Source organism: Excalfactoria chinensis, chromosome 21 (assembly GCF_039878825.1).
Source record: "Excalfactoria chinensis isolate bCotChi1 chromosome 21, bCotChi1.hap2, whole genome shotgun sequence".
Taxonomy (NCBI): domain Eukaryota; kingdom Metazoa; phylum Chordata; class Aves; order Galliformes; family Phasianidae; genus Excalfactoria; species Excalfactoria chinensis.
This window is the reverse complement of record NC_092845.1, coordinates 4,918,911-4,938,986: the sequence shown is the minus strand read 5'-3', so window position 1 is coordinate 4,938,986 and position 20,076 is coordinate 4,918,911. Positions and strand designations below refer to the sequence as shown.

Here is a 20,076-nt window from a genome sequence, read left to right as displayed (position 1 = left end):
AAGAAAAAAGCACGTGTGCTCCTTGCTAAATGTGCAGCTTCTGCATCCTTCCCGTTCTGTTTTACAGCAGTCACTGAATCTCAGGGCTTGAAAGGGACCTCTGGGGGTCATTCAGTCCAGCCTCTGCTAAAGCAGGTTCCCTGCAGCAGCTCGCACGGGACCGCTTTGGTCTGTGTGATTTAAAACAATGGGTTTTCTTCTTTTCCCCACCCACTGGAAGAAGAAAAAGGGGAAGAAAAGAAAGCCCGCTCAGTAATACGGGAAAGGAGAAGCCGGGCAATGGGAGAGCGGAGAAGCAGGCTCCGAGTGGAAAAGTAAGCCGAGGAGGGCGATGACCACGCGGTGATGGGCAGCGCGGTGCCTCGCCTTTTCTCAGGCACCAAAACCGCCCCCTCCCCTCCAGCCCGTGCAGTGCAAGGCAGCACTAAACCCCTCCCTCCGCGTCCCCTCCCGCCACCTCTCCCTTCCCCTTTTCTGCTCGTTGCAAGGGATGCTGCTCCTCTCCCGGCCCCGGGGGAGCTGCGTGCCGCCAGGACGTCATTCCGGCCGGGAGGAGGAGCGGGGAGAGCGGGGCGGGCGGGCACGGAGCTCCCCGTGTCAGTCCGACAGCGAGAGAGCCCGGAGTCCAGAAACGGGGGTGTGTGCGTTTAACCGTACAGTACCACATCAATGTTTTGTGATGCCGGGCAGAGGGAGGGAAGGAGGAGACGGCCCCGGGTTCAACAGAGCACCGCACCTTGCTGGTGATGGCATGGATCGGCCGCTTATCCAGCATCTGCGCTCCCCGCCTCTCGGTGCGGTCACCGCCCGGCATCCCCGAAGTGCCACGGCACGAGACTGATGCAGAGCCGCTCTCAGCAAGTAAGTTACCTCCTTGTGTTCGCTTTGTCGGCTTCCTTGCTCTCCTCTTCGGCTGCTGACAATCAGTAGCCCAGGAGGCGAGAGGAAAAGGAGATGAGCATGAGGTCCCTGTGCCCAGCCCTGCCGGGTGACAGCTGGAGATGTGCTGCTGTGTAACTTGTTGGCTGCTGGGTGACTGTGGGAAGCCGGGGAGTAGATGTGGATTTTGTGCAAAGGCACTGTCAGATGTAGCTGAGGTGTTGATGAGGAAATGGCATTATGAATGATGGAGTGCCCCAAAACCAAATTAGTGGAGGTCAGTGGAATACAGTAGGTAGGAACAGACTGGTCGCTTGACAACCCTGAGATGCATAGAGTGGCTGGAATCCTAACCTGGAGTCAGAGATTGAATTCTTTTAGAATGAGGAAGCTTAGAAGCCAGGTTGGGTTCAAAGAGCCTTTACATTGTAATACTCAGACAATGAATTGGCATGTTCAGCCCTGAAGGGAGACAGACCATTTAATGCATTGGGAATCCATAGGGGTGTTAATGGCCCCATGAAGTAAAACCATGACTCGTTTATTTACTGACACTGAGCAAATAGTGTCCAGAGTCCAAACTGTTGTGTTAATTCATGCTGTTGGGAGTTACATGCTAACTTTTATACAGCACCTCTCCAGCTTGTTTTTGACCAGAAAGTTCCAGGAAACAAATGAAGAATTGCCAGAAGCTGTCCCTGTTTCCAGAAGCTCACTGTGTGACTTTCTGTAGTGTGGTAATCAAGCAGGTCATCAGTGCACTGCTTTCCTATGGGGAAAACTGCCTTATAGTTATAGCTGAGTGGCTTGGAGGGAAACAAAGCTGGTTCTTCTCAGTTGTTCTCCGAGCAGTCCAGGCAAACATCATCTGTGGGATTTGTGCTGGGGGAGCTACTTCATTTTTGGGGTCCAATTCTTTCCTTGTTGTTCCTCATTGGGTGGAGATAAGGAATCAGGATCGTTTTCGGTTTCCAATAGAGAAAGTTGTCCACCTCTGGAAGGTTCCAGGCTTGTTAGTTACAGGCTCTGAAACAGGCAAACAGGCTTTTAGTTTCACGTTCTGAGACGAATCTGTGGACTTCTATGTGAGTCAGCCACTTCCAATTCACTTAGAGGTTGGGAGACACTTGGCGTTTGGGATGATGCTGGCACTTTACCAGCCATTTGGTCTTAGGTAGATCACTTTGTCCCTCTGTGACTCATTTTCTCTTGTCTGCAGTTGAGTGGCACTGTTACACCTCTTGGGGTGGAAGGAGACAATAGTTGGCCAGTTCATCTTGGAGCTGTTTGGCATCGAGTCACCATAGAGGTGTGAGGTGGTGTCAGCATTGTTCAGTTTTATTTTCTTTGCAAGCCAGCTGCAGATTTGTACAGTAAACGTCGGTTGTTAGAACAGTGCAAGATTTGAACAGGAATATTAGTGCTTTTGGAGCAGTATTTTCTCATCGAATTGAGGTTCTACATACCGCAGTACTCAGTGTGCCGTGGGTAGGCAGCCAGGAACAGGAGGAACAGGAATGGCTCATCAGAACAGGACTGTCTGTCTGTGTTCACTTGTCTTTGTTGAAAGGTAACAGTCACTTTTGCAATGACACCATAAGGTCTCCCTAAAAATAGTCTGGGGTGAAAGGTCCAAGAGGCTGCAAAGTACCTCTGGCAAAGCTGCTCCCTTGGAGATGCTGCTCTGCTGGGAGGTGTGGTGACTTCAGGGGATTGGGGATCTGTAGCTGCCATTCCCTGCCCTGCCACAGGCCTCCCATCCATGCAAGAAGCAAGCATCTGTGTTTTGCTTCCCCATCCCAAGAAATGAGAACCAGAGAGCTTCCTTATTTCACAGATAATCAATAATAATCGTAATAATAATGATACAAATTAAGCAGGTTACTTGTATTGAGCACTGAAGCATTTGGAGGCTCTGGGGGGGGGCACGTTACTGCCTCACAAATGACAAGGAAAGGGCTGAGGGCTGTTGGAACTGTGATTGTTGCAGGGGAGAAAAATAGAGTGGGAGGTAATGAGCAGATAAAGGTAAGGTACAAACGTCCCTGAGTTCTGTCTTTGTGCCATAACTTCCTACCCAGAGAGATTTCCTTACAAAGCATTTTGTTTTGACAGAATGAACACCTTCTGTGTTGGTATATCTGAGCCTAATGAACCACGAACAGTCAGGTCAGCGTTAGTGCTGAGTGAGAATTCACTCCAAAAAGCAGTTATTGGGCTGAGGGAGCTTTGGAGCCACGTGTTTATTAGTGAAGTGTCACAGATCTCTCTTGTGCAGTTTCCTGAAGTGTCCTACCTTGTTTTTGGGGTAGCATTCCTTCACCTCTGGAACTCCAAGCACTTTGCAATCCCTGTATCCAAACTCCTATTGCCTGCAAGGTTAGACCATCTCCAGGGGCAGATTCTATCCACACTGAAACCTGCGTTTACCCAAGTGAGATCAGCAATTATGTGAATAACTAACCCCAATGTGACCCTGCTTCAGCAGAGCCAGGAGCCCAAATGTCGCTGCCTGCCCCTGAGTCTGTCTGGGCTAAAGCTGAGCAACAGCCAGTCAGATAGAAAGGCTCTTTGCAAGGTTGATAATGCAGTGACTCACATCTTCTTTTGCAGCTATCTGTCCAAAAGGAAAGCAGCTTTGTACAAATGTGACATTTTTATTATCCTGGCCCCATTTAACCAAAGATGGTAAATGCCAATGAAGCAGGATGGTGTGTGCAATGGCAAGAGGCAGTTCTGTGTCACAGCTCTCTTTGCTGGATGGAGCAGTGGTTTACAATCTGAACTCTAAATCTCTGTAGGATGTTTACACTTTATTACCAGTACCTGGAAACGATGTGTGTGCTTGATGGTGGTATATCATACAATAGAGAAGTAAACCAACTCCTTACATAGGGACAGTGGTCCTCTTTGGTGTTTGGCCATCCATCATAAAGTGCAGCTGAGCTAATAAGGGAATAATAGTGAATTTCTTATTAGATTCTTCTGCCTCATATCTCACAGACTGTATTTGTATCACAGATTTTACAGTTGGGAAATTAAGGGAGTGGAAGAGGCAGTGATTTGCTCAGAATTGGAGAATAAATACTGCAAGCTTTTGTAACAGAAAGCTGGATAGTCTTCAGACACCCCAACCTGTGCTCAGAGATTCATGTGCTTAATTATTTCCAGTAACCACATACTGAGTTCGTGCTCTCACTGCGATGGGAGAGCATTAAATTAAATATTAGCAGAAGTTGCAAGGCTGCTGCAGCTGTCAGTAAAGTTCATTTACAGCAGGAATTTCTTTGCATTAATGGAGCACTTGCGAGGTGTTCCTAAAGATTTCCAGGCAGATTTCTTGTGACCTATTGCTAAAGATCAGTAGCATTAGAAAAGTGGTGTTGCCAGTCCCCTGGGTGTTTTAGTTAAAGCAAGTTTCCCTGTGCTTTCATTAATGGGCAGCCCTTGTAGCTGGTTTCACCAGAGTGATATTTCTAGGGATTTAGTCCTTATGATTATTCTTATTCTATTCTGATCTTTTTAATATGTTTCCAGATCCTTTTGGTCTCTTGGGTATGAATCTGAAATACGGAACCTTACACTACAGATGAATGTCTTGAAATCAGTTGTTCTCTCCTATGTAGTGTCAGTGCAAGTGAAATTCACTTTTAAATTTAAGTTTTATAACATTTTTTTAAAAGAACAAAAGTCTTTTTTGAATTGAAAATGTGCCCCATTTACCTGCCTTCACACTAATACACATACGTGGATTGATCCAAATCTTGAGTCCAAATGGAGCAATGGATCGATCAAGCAACACAAGGATCAAAAGTCATATTGCTGAGGAGGAAGCAGAGAGGTTCTCCTCTGTACCAAATCATTTTGAGGTCAGTGATGGGCTGCTTCCTCCCCTATTAAAAAGGAAAATGGAAGTTTCTGGTTGTTCTGACCTGCACTTGGCGTATGCTATTGCACGTTGTGAAGTGTCAGTGTGTACCCTCAGAATCTCACAGTCTGAGCAGCCACTTGGTGTGCATGTAAACACGTACACCAAAAGGCAGCAGAGAGCCACACCAATGGCTGGGGGGATTTGAGCTCGTAAAAAGTGGTAGAAAATGACTTGAGTTGCATCTAAATCTGCTGTTAGTCAGCTGTGGGAGTCCTCCATAGAGAATGCAAAGACAGAGGTAGGGATTAATATTCTATCCAAATCCTTGGTGATGCTGTTAGAGAAAGGGAGCAGCACTTTGCTGGGGTTACCTAACCTGCATCCATGATGACTGACAGTGGGCACAGCAAACCAGTTCCCCTGCCTCACCATCCAGATACACGGATCCCTTCTGCTTCCCCTTCCTGTGACTGCACTGCCCCAGCTCTGGCTCAGACCCTTCCAAGCAGGCAGATTTGCCAGCAGAAGGAAGCGCTGGGGCTGTGCTGTGGGCAGATGGCCGGGCTCCCTGATGGATGGAGCCAGCGGGGCTGCTTCCAACAACAGGCTCTGGCTGCTTCAGTGGGGTAATGATTGATGGTGACTTGTACAAGGGCGTAGTGCTGTTAACCAGACTTGGCTACAGCAGAATAGAAGTGGAAATTTGTTGCTTCGTGGACTCATCCTGCCTCTGCTTCCTTCCTGCCCACCCTTCGTGCTTTTTAATTCTGAAAAGATGAAGCTACATTCCTCGTTCTTAAAATTATCTTTCCCAAGATACTCTTAATTGTATCTCTACACCTCTTCTGATTCACAGGCTCATAAGAAGATTAAAGATAGAGGGAGCAGTAATAGATTTAGTTGGATTTTAATAGGATTTGCAGAGGGCAATGCAGAGAATGAACATCATAGAGAATATTGCTACTCTATCTTTGATATTCCTGAGGCTTCTCAGGTAGTTACAGAGATTTTGTCTGTGCCCTGCATTTAGAGTGGAGATTCTCATTTTTCTATAGAGTGTGTGTGGGCTTTTTTTTGTAGGGTTATATCAAATCATCCGAGTAAACAGGATGTTGCATGATAACCAAAAATCATTTCAGACATCATTTGGTATTATTCGTGTCTTGTCGAGCACAGTTTTGCATGTAGACTGTGGGTTTTTAATAGCTGTTGCATTTCTGAAGGTGTTTGCTGTTCGTCTGGCATCAAATGAGGTGAAAGAGTTCTCATCTATTTGACTACCAGAAGGCCTGGATCCATCACACCCATAGGCACTCAGTTGAAGATGCTGAACTAAAAGCCTGTTTCACCTCTGGAATTCAGAATCCCAGAATAATTTGTGGAAAGGAGTGAATATACCCAGAAGGTGAATCAGTGCATCTGAAATCTCCATTATCCCTGGAGGTTCTTTTCTCTGCTGACTGTAAGGGAAACCTTGATGAATAATTTAGACTTGTGTGAGATTCAGGTAGGCAGTAGTGCAGAGTATTTGCTGTGCATTTCTAAGGCTTCTCTTGGTATCTATCCCAGACCTGAGGCACCAGGAAACTCCAATCCCTTTATAGATTGTACTTTATTACAACTTTGCTTTGCTTCTGGTTGTGATCTCTGGGAAATGTTGGGTCAAAAACAAAGAAAGAAGTGAGCCCCGTGTAAGAAAAGTAAAGGAAAACCAAGAAGTTTTAACAAGGAAAACCTCACCCAGGCCATTCTCATTCACATGTTTCTGAGGTCCAGTGATGCCATAAGTGAGGTGAAAGGCAGCTGCTTCACCTTCAAAGGGACAGATCAGTATTTAACATCCAGTTCAGTACGATGCTGTGTTTAGCAAGCAGCTGTTGGCAGAGGAATGTTGAAGCCCTTCAAAGTGCTGTGCAGAGCAGTACCAGGAAGGAAGACGTGGCTCGAGCAAAAAGCTTTCCCCATGTAAAGTTATTCTGTATCCAGTGCTGTACCAGCATGCTTTGTCAAGGCAGTGTTAGTGGTTGTGCTGTCTGATGGCTTGCACTGTCCATAGTGGTTCATGCAGTACAATGACTGTTGTCTCAGTTCTTTCCCTCTGATCTTAAACTTCATTTCTTTCTTCTCCCCTAGCCCAGCCATGGCCAGAGATTCTAGGATCTTCATGAACCAGGACATGGACATCGGAGTTGCATCCAGGGAGCCTAAGAAGATTCCCAAACAGGCTCGGGATGACGTCCCCATTGCCACTGACCGAACCCGACTCATAACAGCAGAAGGTAAGAAGCCAAGGCAGCGATACATGGAGAAAAGTGGCAAGTGCAATGTGCACCATGGGAACGTTCAAGAAACCTACCGATACCTGAGTGACCTCTTCACTACGCTGGTGGACCTCAAATGGCGTTTTAATCTTCTTGTCTTCACTATGGTCTATACCATCACTTGGTTGTTTTTTGGATTCATATGGTGGCTCATTGCCTATATCCGGGGAGACCTGGACCATCTTGAAGATGAAAACTGGATCCCTTGTGTTGAAAATCTCAGTGGATTTGTTTCTGCGTTTCTCTTTTCTATTGAAACTGAGACAACAATTGGGTATGGCTACAGGGTTATAACGGAGAAGTGCCCAGAGGGCATCATACTGCTCCTGATCCAGGCTATTCTGGGCTCCATAGTCAACGCGTTCATGGTGGGATGCATGTTTGTCAAGATCAGCCAACCAAAGAAGAGAGCTGAAACCCTCATGTTTTCTAACAACGCAGTGATTTCCATGAGGGATGAGAAGCTCTGTCTCATGTTTCGTGTTGGAGACCTCCGCAATTCCCACATTGTCGAGGCTTCCATTAGAGCCAAACTGATTAAGTCCAAACAGACCAAAGAGGGAGAGTTCATCCCCTTGAACCAAACGGACATCAATGTGGGATTTGACACTGGAGATGACAGGTTGTTCCTGGTGTCACCTCTTATCATCTCACACGAAATCAACGAGAAAAGCCCCTTCTGGGAGATGTCCCGCACCCAGCTGGAGAAGGAAGAGTTTGAGATTGTGGTCATTCTGGAAGGAATGGTGGAAGCAACAGGTAAGCACTTGTCAAAGTTAGTCACAGTTTTGAGGGAGAAAAGGGGTAAATTGCACTGAGAACATGTTGGGTTTATCATTCTCAAGTGACTCATTTGGGTAAAGTATTGTCTGATTTGGGTAGGGATTGAATGAGAGGTCCTTTAGCTCACGCTGTAGTGTTTGGGGTCACACAGAAGAGATGAAGAGCTGTCCGTAATCAATTAGAATAGTTCTATGGGGAAAAAAAAAAAGGAATGAACTGAACAAATCTGTGAGGTCTCGTGTGGTTCTGTTTTCTGTGATCAAAATTCATGCTGCAAATTGTTTTCCATTTCTCCTCAGTATTAAAAACTGGCTGTAACTCTGTTATTTTAGATACTGCTGTGGTGTTGCTACTTAATGGAGGCTATGAAGGAACTGCCCCAGTATTACAATACTCCATAAAACAGCATGTGCTGAGACTGGATGACTTGCACATGATGCAGGACATGCATTTAAAAAGGAGCTCAGAGAGGAAAAATACCAGCTGTTTAACAGCACAAAACAATTCTGTGCAATAGGCAGATTAGGAGATAGGCTCTGCTGATTCCCAGCTTCCTCCTATGGGTGTATTTGTGGTAGGCAATGAAAGAAATCTGCTTCCATATAAAATGAATCTGGAAAAGCTCTGTGTCTCAGCCTTTCAAGGTGTGTAAAAAGGGATCTGGCAGTGTGCTTCTCACAGGGTGAGAGGATGGATGTCCACAAAGGCTCTCTATGTCCTCCCTGCAGTGCATCCCCATGAGGTCTGGCTAGTGGGGAAGAGGCTTTTACTCCGGAGTCTTACCTAAAAGACAAGGCATAAGGGATCATTTTACCACTTGCAGCTAATTTATTCCAGGCACTGAGAAAGAGCCAACAGGGAGCAAACGATTTTAAGCAGCCTGAGATGCTGATGCTCCCTTCAAGGCAGGCTTTCTCAGCCTGGGGTTGGCAGCGTGCCGTGGTCAGATCAGGGTCCTTAAGGGCAATGGGACTGCAGGCAGCAGGGAGGAGTGAATTACTGTCTAGAGATGCAGGAGCCTAGAAAGTCTCAAAGATACAGAAATGCTTTTATGAGTAATTTTGCCCTTTGGCATTTAAGGATTTTTGTTACAAGGCTGCTCTCAACCCGAGTATTTCTTCATCTTGTTGAAGCAAACATTCTCTCTGAAACACTAACATGGGGTTTCTGCTTGATACGTGTTCTCAGTGGCATCATCATCCTGTCCTATAGATTCTGCCCTTTGCTTACAGTGAATATTGTCCCTTCCTTGGGGTTTGTCCCTGTTGGTCTCCTAACAGCTGAACATAAGGAGGAATAGTCTCTCTGAATCCTGCACCCCAGAACTTCAGACCCGAGTACAGCGCTCTAGAGAGCTAAATCTGTTCCCTAATGTCTCCCTGTAGTTATTAGTGAATAGCAATAGGCGAGCGTTTCTAACAGCTAATGGGTGGTTATGCACAGCCTCACTGTGCTTAGGTTGGAGTACTGTATTTTATGGGTGGAATTCATATGGCATTGCTAGGCAAATATTCTTTGCCAGCAGAATATCGTAGAGATGTGGCAAAAGAAGAGGGGGTGGAAAAGAATATTAAAGGGGAGGATTTGTAATGGGAGCTTATTTTGTAGCCTAAACAATTACCAGATACTAAAACCACCTAAAGTGAGCATGGAATGCAGTCCTATGAGAGCTCAGTCCCTGCTGGATGTGTGTGAGGGGAAATCATTATCAGCAACAGCCTTAAAATTAAAAGCATGGCATAGCAATAATATTACTTTACAAATGGGCTCCTTTCCCAGAGGGATTGTACAGACCGGTGTGTAATGATATTAAGGAACAGACATCTGTGGAAATGATTTGTTATGGTCTCAGAAGACACGTTGTGAAATTTCAAAACCAGAGCTAGGAGAGCCAGTTTGCATTGGGCTTAGAGTGGGAGCAGACCTCAGGTGTCGGTGAGGTCTGAGTCAGAGGCTGCAATGGTTTTCTGAATGGCACATGGGTGATGTTTTGTCCCAGCAGAAGGGTTTCTGCTCCCTTACACTTCATAACATTGATTAAACCCATTCTGGAGGCTTTAATACTGTGACCTTCCCCCCCATATCATAACTTTCGCTCCCAGCAAATTCTTCTGGTTCTTTCCCTCCTATTGCCCAAGCCCCATCTGCTTTCAGGAATGGTATAATTTACTTGTAGTGCCACTTCTATTAAATGATGACACCGCTACAACCTGTTTGGGTTTGGGACAGCAAGAAAACACAGCAGGCTGCTTGTTCCCTTAATAACCCCCTATGAGGCTATTAAACACATCCAGCTCTGCTCACGGTGCCCAGGGCAGACAGGTCCTGCGTGCACTCTGGGGGGAGCTCAGCTCTGCAGTTATTGGCAGGAGGGAAAATTAATGGAGACTCTCCCAGTCTGTAGAGAACAACAGGTCGTACCCTGCAGTGGTGGGGGAAGATGGCTGTGTTTGGTAAGGAAAAGCAGGTGAGATCTGACTGTGCTGTGATTGTCAACGTGGAAATGACCAAAGGAATCCTGAGCATAATCTCTGAGAGAATAATTATTCAGGGAATAAATGTTGAGGAGGGCGATTTCCTGGACACTGCCTGTAGTTTGAGATAGGCACACGTTGTCCAAGAAATGTTTTGTCCTGCTCTCAGACAGGTATCCCTTCTCACTGACACTGAATTCCCATCCCATGGAAGGCAAAGACACTGAATAGCATTTTATTAGTGAAATGAGAGCTCTCCAGGGACCTGCAGCCACTGCACTCATACCCCATGCAATCAGCCTGAAGCACAGCTGCCTTCCCAAGCAGCATTTTGGTGTGGTTGTAGCACTGTGACTCTACAAGAGGTTAAGAGCACCGAAGGGAGCCTGCATTTCTGGGCAGATCTGTGGTGATCGTTGCTGAGTGAAATAATCACTGGAAGGGCATAATCAATACAGATGACAAGAGTTCTGACTTCACTGCTGCTTTGTGGGCATCCTGAAAGCAGCAGCTCTGCTCACAGTGCTTGCTTAATGAATTGGTCATAGAGATTACATTAGGGAATTAATTCTCTTGTGCGGCATCTTAAAGAGACGCTCGTCCAGATCAGTTGGCCCAAATTTGATCTGCAATAAAAGGAAAGAGAGTGGAGGTGGAAAATCTGTTTGCCAAGTGAATACATTTTTGCTTTCACTGTCTTTCCGCTTCCCACAATGGCAAGAAAAAAATCAGAACCATCCTATTGACAGAAGGGGGCCAAGCTGGTGCTGGCCACAAGTCTTGGCCTTGCCCTCATGGTATGTAATATCAACCAGGGCTTAATATCAAACACAGTGAGGATTCTCACACCTCTTCCATTCTGAGCCTACAGTGTCCGGTGTTGCTCCTGTCTGGGCACAGAGATGTTGGTGTATGGGTGCCTTGGTCTCCTTTGCTGCCTCTTTTCCCCACCTTTATTAAGTACCACACAGTCTAAAGACTTGACTAGTCTATGGCTAAACAAAATTATAGTAAACACTTGGAAAGGATAGGTAGATATATTTCTGGCTTACAGTCTACATAAATAAATACATATGTATATACATACCTATATATATAAGTAATCAGCCATGTGTCAGGATTCTGCATCTCAGTTCCTTATCCCGTCCCTATGGGAATGTATCCCATTTGCATCTCAAACCATCCATCTTTACACAGGATACAGTCAAATGCTGTGTCTGTAAATGTAGGAGAAAAAGAAGCAGTTGCAATGTAACGCATTCTGAAATTAGTCATGATTTTCTTGGGAGAACAAAGGAAGGCTGAATTTAATAAGTGGATTTCTCATGCATTCAGCATCTGGTTTGGGCTCTCGTTTTGTTTTGAATTTTGCATATAAATACATTTTCTCTTTTGCAAGAAGGACCTTGCAGAGCTGTTACAGACACTGCCTATGTAATTAAAGGCAAGAGATAGACACCTGCAGTCACTGCTCTCAGCACCCACGCTGTGCTCCATGGGCGGATAAGGGCACATCACTTGTCTTAGATGCCCCTGCAGTCTATGAATGCCTTTGTGAGGGGTCCGCAGCTGTGGGTGTACCTGGGCCTCAGGTTCTGCCTGGCAGAATCAAGGCCACCAAACTCAAGGTTTTCAAATCACAATGTCCTTTTATTATTGTTTTTTTTTCCCAGTGCTCGGGAGCTTTTCCATGCCTGGAGAGCATTCAGAAAAATTAAAATCCTATTACTCTCCTCTGGCATAAAAATCAAAGTGAATCAATCCTGGACATGTCCTGCTCTCAAAGAGACAAGCATGAATAATTGGAGGGCCATGCTCCTACCTTCTAATATTCCTTTTGAAGTTGGAGGAATATTGACTTTTTGGAGGTTGCAGTGTTCCTCGTTCTAATTAATGCAAAGGGACTAATAACTTCTGTAACTATTAAAATGCTGATGCTGATCTAAAGACATGTATTTCTTAATTGGAGTGACAGAAGTACATTTTTTATAGCTACCGCTTGCCATACGTCTGCTGCTCTACCTCTGAGTCCATCAGTTCTTTCTCTGTGCTCTGACAGTGCAGCTGGGGCTCAGCTGAAGCAGCAGTCTGCACTGTGCAGCCTTAGTGCACCTGCTACAAGGGGAGTAATCAGTGTGTGCACAATAGCATATGAAGCTGGGGCCAGGGAGGTGAAATCACCTCCAGCAGTGTCTGTGGCTAAACTGCAGAGAGAGCAGAGCAAATACAGCTAACATGCAGTCAGCAGCCGCATGACGCGCTGCCAGCAGATAATCACTGAGCTTCGTGGCATTTAAATGAGGAGAGTTAATTTTAGGCTGATGAAAAACATGGTCTTGACAGCCCCAGGCCTTGGGATGGCCGTACCCGCTGAGGAAGTCCAGGCTGTGCAACAGTGCCAAACGATTCAGCTCTGCTGCTGATGCGATCCGATGGAAGCCTGCGGCCATTTCTTGGCTGGTGGGTCGTGCTTTGTGGTCCTCCTGCCCTCTCTTGTGAAACTGCCAGTATGGGTACAGGCTGTGATGGTACATGTGGGGAAAAAAACAAGCTCTGAAGTTGGAGGGAGATGGCTGGATCTTCTATAGGCACCCAAACAGCTGCACAGCGTGGTTAGAGTTGGCCCATGATAATGAAGTTTGATTTGAACTGGTGACCTGAGGGAGATGTGGAGTGTTCTCCTGCAGCTTTTCCCCTTTCCATAGCAGCAAGGCAGAGCCAGCAGCCGCTGCTCCACTTGTATAATCAGTGGTGTTGCAAGCAGTGAAACGTTCTGAAATCTGCAGCTCTCATTGAGTACACTGCAGAAAATATAGGCTCCTCACTGAGAGAGCCATCAAATAACTGCTTTTTGTCAGCATGCATTTACATGCATTTGTCTTTGATAAAATGTAAGCTGCTTGATCCCCATTGATTTTGATGACAGAAAAGTGCCTTTCCGGTACAGTTCCCTGACACCAATTTTACACAGGAATCTTTCCTCAGTGACTCTGTCTGTTCTTGGATGTAATGAAACACCTGGTTTAAGGCACACTGCAATATATTTCACATCTTTTCATGGGCTGGAAAGCAGAAACAAGGCATTCTGAACACATATCTGGCTGCTGTGAACAGGAGCGTGCACAGATCCTGGTCAGAAGAACCAAAGTCCACTCCTGTAATGCTTGGACAGTAAAAATCTCAGTGATCTTTAGGATTTGAAACACAGCTGCTTATGCTGACAAAGGGGAAATGAAGATATTTGGCATGAAATGAGTCTGAATGAAATGCCCCAGTCACCAAATATTCCTTCCTTCCTTCCTTCCCTATAACTATACCAAATATCCACTCCATTTAAACCTACACCATGTAATTATATCTATTTTAAGAAAAGCATTAACAGCTCTATTCAAGACCAAGCATCGTACTATGATTTTATTTATTTATTTGTTTATTTTGCAAGAAATTCAGGGAGTTTAAATCTCCCCCAGTTTATTGCATGCACTCTGCAGGACAGCAGCACATCAGACAGCTGCAGCAGGACCACACAGGGCAGGGCTGCTGCAATGGAACAGAATGGCAGTGGCCCACCTGGAGTGGTTCTTGATGGATGTGAGCATAGGACGTAATGATTCACTACACCCATGGACTCGGATGGGCAAGGCTTGTGAAACAGAACTGCTGGCTATTGCATTGAGCGCAGAGCAGCGCATGAAAGGTGTGAGCCTGGGGAATAACTCAGCCCCACTGCAGGCTGGAATTCAGCATCCACAGCACAGAAGGCAGAGTGCACGTTGTATGCAAATGGGAGGTGGCTGCATCCTCTCGGTGTTAATAAAAGCAAGGTTTATTGTTTCCACACCTCCTCTGTCATCTTTTTGCAGTTACAAAGGCAGTGATTAGCCAGGGATGTTACAGTTGCATTAATTAAGCAGGCTGAGGAGCACAGGGCAGCCTGCAAAGCAGGCACTCAATGGACTTTGAGGCAGAGACAATGCTGTTGTTTACTGGGTGATGCTGGGGTTGCCAAGCAGTATGTCCCCACGCAATTAAAATACCACTGCACATGTGCTAAAAAGGAATATTTGAACGGGCTTATGGAGCAATTACAAGTTGTCTTATTGTGCCGCCTCTGCGTACCCCTGGGGTTACAGAAAGCAGCTCCTGCAGGAAGCTGGCAGCGAGCAGTATTTGGTTGATGAAAGCTCTCTATTGTTCCTTCCTTAATTGAATATTTACAGCAGGAAATAACCATGATCGTGTCTCTGGAGTTCGGGTTCACTGTCAGGTTCTCCCCCAGCGGAGGAACTATTTCAGGCCATGGTTGCAAGGCAGGAGTTCCCTTTGGATGCCTCAAAGCCCCACATTTAGCAAGGTCCTTCTTTCTTGGCCTGGGTTCACAATGCCATGCCTACAGGCAGCTCTTGGAAAGCCATGGTAGAAGTCAGCCTGTCTGCTTACAGCTCCTAGCTTGGCTTGTTCTGCATTCCTGAGCTTTGAAAGCACTCATTAAGAGGCAAGTAAAGTCTTCAGCAGACCTTGCTTGTGTTCATGACTTAATAGATTGTAGCAGCAATACAAGAAACAAGCTTCAGTCTGTTCAAAGGTGGCTTTCTGAAAGGATAAGGCTTTTGATTACTCTGAGATACTAGTCGGTCCATAGAACTCATGTGGTCAGGACACATATGCTCCTTCCTGCAGCATCTGACACCATTATTCTCCCCCTGTGAGTTATTTCAGGTTTCTGTTTGCATACTTTGGGCTGCAGGAGGTAGGTTTGGAGGCACTGGCTGCAAACTGGATCAAGTGCATGTTTTGAATGTATTCCAGTCAGGGCCATCACTCACACTCCAAAGGAGAACAGTGGGAGGGCTTTGTGAGTTCAGCTTTTCTACATTTCACCAGAATTAAAGGGCAAAAGCATAACGTGTTCAGGATGAGCAGACAGCAAATGTTTGGAAGAGAAGTCAGCCTCGGCTTCTCAATCAGCGGGTGATTCCAGAGGAGGTCACTCCAATGCTGAATCCTTATCTCTGCTCTGCGAAACCTCTTTAGAAGTTTTCTAAGTACATAAACAAACTCTTCTCCTTGGGGCTGAGGAGCTGGACAAAATTGGTGCAGGTGGCTTTGGCAGGGCAGCGGTTCATTCTCCCTGGGGGCTGCGTGGGTCAGGATTGAAGTGCATTGGCAGGGTTGTGTGTCATTCTAGCACGTGATTCACCAGAAACACTGTTAGTAGCAGCCACGCATGGAAGCAGCACCTCGCCAGAGAAATGTGAGGACAGAGAGAAGCTTCTTAGTGCTACCAGACTTCAAACCCTTAAGTGCAGGTTTCAGGAAGCAGCCTGAAGATGCGGCGATGAGTCCATCCCCTTTTCCTTTGAGAGCTCAGCTTTTTCATGATAGAGGCTTTTATGAGGCTTATTAAGCGAAGACTTTGTCTGTGTCCCAGAGCAATCAGGTATGGAAATAACATGAAAGTGCTTTTAAATGAAAGAAGTGGCTGGGTGAGCATGTAAGGAAGCTTTGCATTTAACATCCCTCTCTTTCCACCCAGGGATGACTTGCCAGGCTCGCAGCTCCTACATGGACACAGAGGTGCTGTGGGGACATCGCTTCACTCCTGTCCTCACCCTGGAGAAGGATTTTTATGAAGTCGACTACAACAGCTTCCACAGCACTTATGAAACCAACACTCCCGTGTGCTGTGCTAAAGAGCTGGCTGAGTCCCGCCGAGAAGGCCAGCTCCTCAGCAGCATCAATAGTGCCACTGTCCTGGGTGGAGGCAGAGAAGCAAAGACAGCGAGAGGGGAGGAAGAGGAAGAGGAAGAAGACAGGGAGCCAGCAGCATTCAGTGGAGCCAATGGGACAGCGGGAGAGATGAAAGAAGATCTGCCTGTATAACACGTGAGCTGCTGGACAATCGAAACCCACACACAAAGCAACTGAGGAATTGACTGGGAGTCAGAGGCCTGAGGTTTATAATCCAGATCTCTGTTCCTGCTGCTTGATCTTGGCGAGTCACTGCACAGCACTGTGCCTCAGTTTCCCTCATCTTTAACTGTACGGTGAGGTTCTGAGCTTTGCACTCAACTGCAAAGCATTTGGATCTCTGTGGACAAGGGTCACTAAATACACAGTTACAATTGAAATCCCCACCAGTAGTTGTTTCAAAAAGTGTTCATCGGACATTCAAAACGTATCTCCCCTTGCAAGGGTATTTACAAAGGTAAAGAGCTAGAAGCTCCCATCTCAGTATGAAGAATGTGTTTTCATGCCTTCACTTAACCTGTGAGTGGATGTGTTGTAGACATTGTTACTGCTTAATTAAAAGGAGACCAAAAAACCTCTCTCGTACATCCTGGAGTTTTTGTTTTGTGCTGGAGTTTAGTTGGTGTTCTGCTCCAAGACCACAGACATTGTTGCTTATTTCTTACCAAATAGGTCAGCTTTCCCTGCAGATCATGGCAGGTTTATCCAATGTTTTTATCCTCTGATACATTTCACAGTCCATCCACACCCTGCAATGTTCTCCTTTTGTAAGGTAGGAGGAGCAGTAGTACAGAACAGGATTAACTAAGAAAGAAAGATAAGAAAACAGGGAGAAAAAATAGGAGAGATTTCCTGGAAGGGTTTGTCCTTCTTTTTCTCACATCCTCACTTCTCACTCTGCCTCTGCAAGGATTGGTTTTGTATTCCAGAATGTTTCATTCTGTAACTGAAGTGAACTCCTAATGGAGGGGAGAGTAATGGGAAGTAGAACTGTGACTGATCCACGTGAGGCAGAGGCAATTTCAGCCCCTCAGAGAGAGGTTATATAAGTTCTACCCGGCAAGTTAACTTGTCCAGTTCAATTCAGCATGAGAGATGGCTGGCTGGGTCCCCTACGTGATGCCAGAGACAGACAGCTTGGAAAATGGCACTGGATTGCATCTGTACCTTGCTTCTCCTACCTGTGTGATACCCTCCAGAGAGAAACCAGCCATCTTTGAATGACCAGAATGCTATTTCCTCCTTGCTGTGATGGAGGCTTACATACTAGTCTGTATGTCTTATGTGAGTTGAAACAGCTCACGTGGCTGTGCCCACCCACATGAATAACCAATATATACTTTACACTCATCAGCCTCTATCCTTTAAAAATACTGATACTCCACAGAAGCGTTTATAGCCTGTAAGCACACCATTCATACACAAATAATGACATTTATACGACCAACCCAGCAAACAAACTAAAAATACACATTCGAAACATCGATTACGCCTCATAAATGGGTTGTTGGTGAGCAACATTTACAGCAGTACCTGTCCACAAGAGCATACAGTTATAGCAGTGTCTGCAGAGCTCTCAGGAGCTGCATCCACAGTGTGCCACTCACAACACCCACATGTCGATGTGCATGCCTGGCTCCTGCTTATTAACAACCACCTGAGGACTGTGCACTCTTTGTCTCAAATACAGATGCCTTCATGCAAACGTAAAGGTACGCTTTGTCTCTCCAGCTGGCAAATCTATGTGCTCAAATGCTTTTCCAACACCATACGGTACAGAACAATGGAAGTCTCAGCAGCCAACACTCACTGAAGTTGTTTGATTTTGGGTATACGTTTCTGTCCCGCAATCATTAATGAGTGTTTCTGAGCTATATTTTTTGGCATGGTAGCTGGGAAACACCTTCCTAATGCAGGAGTTTTGATGAGCTGTGAATGGAGGCAGGGAAGGAGAGCTGCTCTCAGCAAAGGCTTTGTTGCTGAGCTTGGTTTTGTTTGAAGGTTTGGGGTTGCAAGGGAAGGAGGCCTGCAAGCCCTCAGCCTGTGCATTAGCTGCTCTCCCAGACCACATCACCCAACTGTTCTGTTCTTGTGCAGTGTCACCAGTGCTCTTACACAGCCCAACTGACCTGGATGCCTCATACACTGCTTCCTCCTGCATGACTTTCCATATTTAAGTGCATTAAGACCATTTGTTTTTACTAAACTGTGTTTCTTATGTTGAAATGAAGATGCATCGACATTAAGAACGCAGCTCTTGGCATTTGCTTCCTGGGGATAATCAACAGAAGTGTGGAAATGTACCTTTATTTTTCATTTGAGCTTCCCTGGCTTTAATTTTCACTCATTGTGAGACCTGTCACTCGTTTTTATGCTCAGATTTACTCCTTTTGTTGTTCTCTCTCGTTTATTATTATGAATATATTTCCATCAGGAGTAGTGGATCTTGAAGCAGAGATAAGAGAGAATGTTATTTATGCTCAAGTCATTAATACCTTGTCATGAGCTCTGCACACTGCCAGTCGTATCTGCTGCAATACAGGAGGGCACGTTGCCAGGGTGTGCTAAGCAGCAGTTTTGGGGATGATGGAGAGGACACTTAATGAGGTTACAGGGAAACTAGGCAAGCTCTGAGTCCATGCATAAAAGTGACAACAGTTTCCATTTTGAGGCCAGTGACACAGCGATAAGTGCTGAAAGTCTGATTCTGATGCTCTCACTGGCACCATTCAGCCCAGGGATAACTGGGCACTTAGGTAGGTGTGAGGAGTGGGAAGCAGGAGCATCTATCTGATGGCATTTTGTTATATGAAGAAGTCAAGGGCAAGTTCCAATCTCATTTATGCCAGGGAAATGGGAAGACACTCCAGTGGAGCCCAGTGGGTCCCTCTGCAATGTCAGCATATAACGGAGCAGTGTTCAGCTATTGGTTGTGTTATTGTGAGGAGGCAAATGCATACAGAGGTGGCTTCTGTTGAGCAGCATATGCTGTTGGAATTACTCTTGCTAAACAGTAAAGCCCTGAGAAAGCACCAAACTCATGGTCCTGGTTGATGAAGGTGTTGGGATTCATGTCACTAAAAGCCTAATATTCGAGTATATGCTTTTGAAATCCTATATTGGCCCTCCAGTCCGGTATGGATTTAAAGCTCTAAAAGCAGATAAAGCCAAAGGTTGCTAAAAAATACTATGAATCTGGTTCTGTCCCAGAGTGGAAGCAAATGCCTCCCCCCAAACCCCAACACTCAGTAGTGCCTACGAAGGAGTGTGTGCAGCCAGCTAAGCAGTTCAACTGAACTGCTTATTCCCATTGCTTGAAAGGGAAAGAGATGCACCATAGGAAATCCTAGAGATAGGAAAACCCATCAGATGAAAAACCTCGTGAGCCTGTAGCTCTCCGTATTTATGCAGATTTATCACTGGAGGAGATAAAAATCTCACAGTAATGGGAAAAGTAATGATGGTTAAAGCCATTGAGTATTCATACCCCCCCCTCCCCCCCATGTTTGTTCCGGGTTGTTCCATCCTGTGTCCATCATTTGCATGCCAAACAAATGAGCAGTACAATCACTACCGAATTCACGCCCCATCTGCCTCCCTCGCTTTCGGTAGCAGAGCTCAGCTGTTTCTCTTCCTCCCAGAATAGAAAGAGGAGAGACAGATGCCAGGTGCAGGCAGAGAGAGTCACTGCCTGACAGACCCTCCAAGGAAGGCCAGGAGGGGTCTGTCTGTGCTGGGATGGGGCTTCTCTTTGCTGCCAGGCTGAGTAGAGACAGACCACATGGCTGAAACAGTGAGCAGATAAAGAGAAGGGAATAGGACCGCAGCGCTGAAGACCCTTTGATAGCACAGACGAGATGTTTCTATCTCATTTATTCCATGATGTCAGGTTTTATTGAATCATAGTTGTCTCTCTGCCTTGTGCTTCCCCTGCCTGTTTATTCTGCCCATCTGCTTTCAGGCTCCTTGCAGTGAGACTGTGAGATCCGGCATGCAA

General features: G+C 45.9%; 1 protein-coding gene across 1 annotated transcript; it reads left to right on the top strand.

Moving 5' to 3' along the window:
• The first annotated feature begins 309 nt into the window (after window positions 1–309).
• KCNJ5 (potassium inwardly rectifying channel subfamily J member 5) lies at window positions 310–19,113 on the top strand. The gene is made up of 3 exons (XM_072355033.1): window positions 310–861; window positions 6,884–7,830; window positions 15,865–19,113. The coding sequence occupies exons 2-3, from the start codon at window positions 6,891–6,893 to the stop codon at window positions 16,209–16,211; spliced, it is 1,287 nt and encodes a 428-aa protein (XP_072211134.1). The 5' UTR covers window positions 310–861; window positions 6,884–6,890; the 3' UTR covers window positions 16,212–19,113.
• The last annotated feature ends 963 nt before the right edge of the window (window positions 19,114–20,076 follow it).

Excerpts from the sequence above, each read along its gene's own strand:
- KCNJ5 (XM_072355033.1), top strand. The coding sequence starts at position 6,891 with ATGGCCAGAGATTCTAGGATCTTCATGAACCAGGACATGGACATCGGA. Across the intron at positions 7,831-15,864 it reads AGGAATGGTGGAAGCAACAG|GGATGACTTGCCAGGCTCGC; the intron begins GTAAGCACTTGT and ends CTTTCCACCCAG.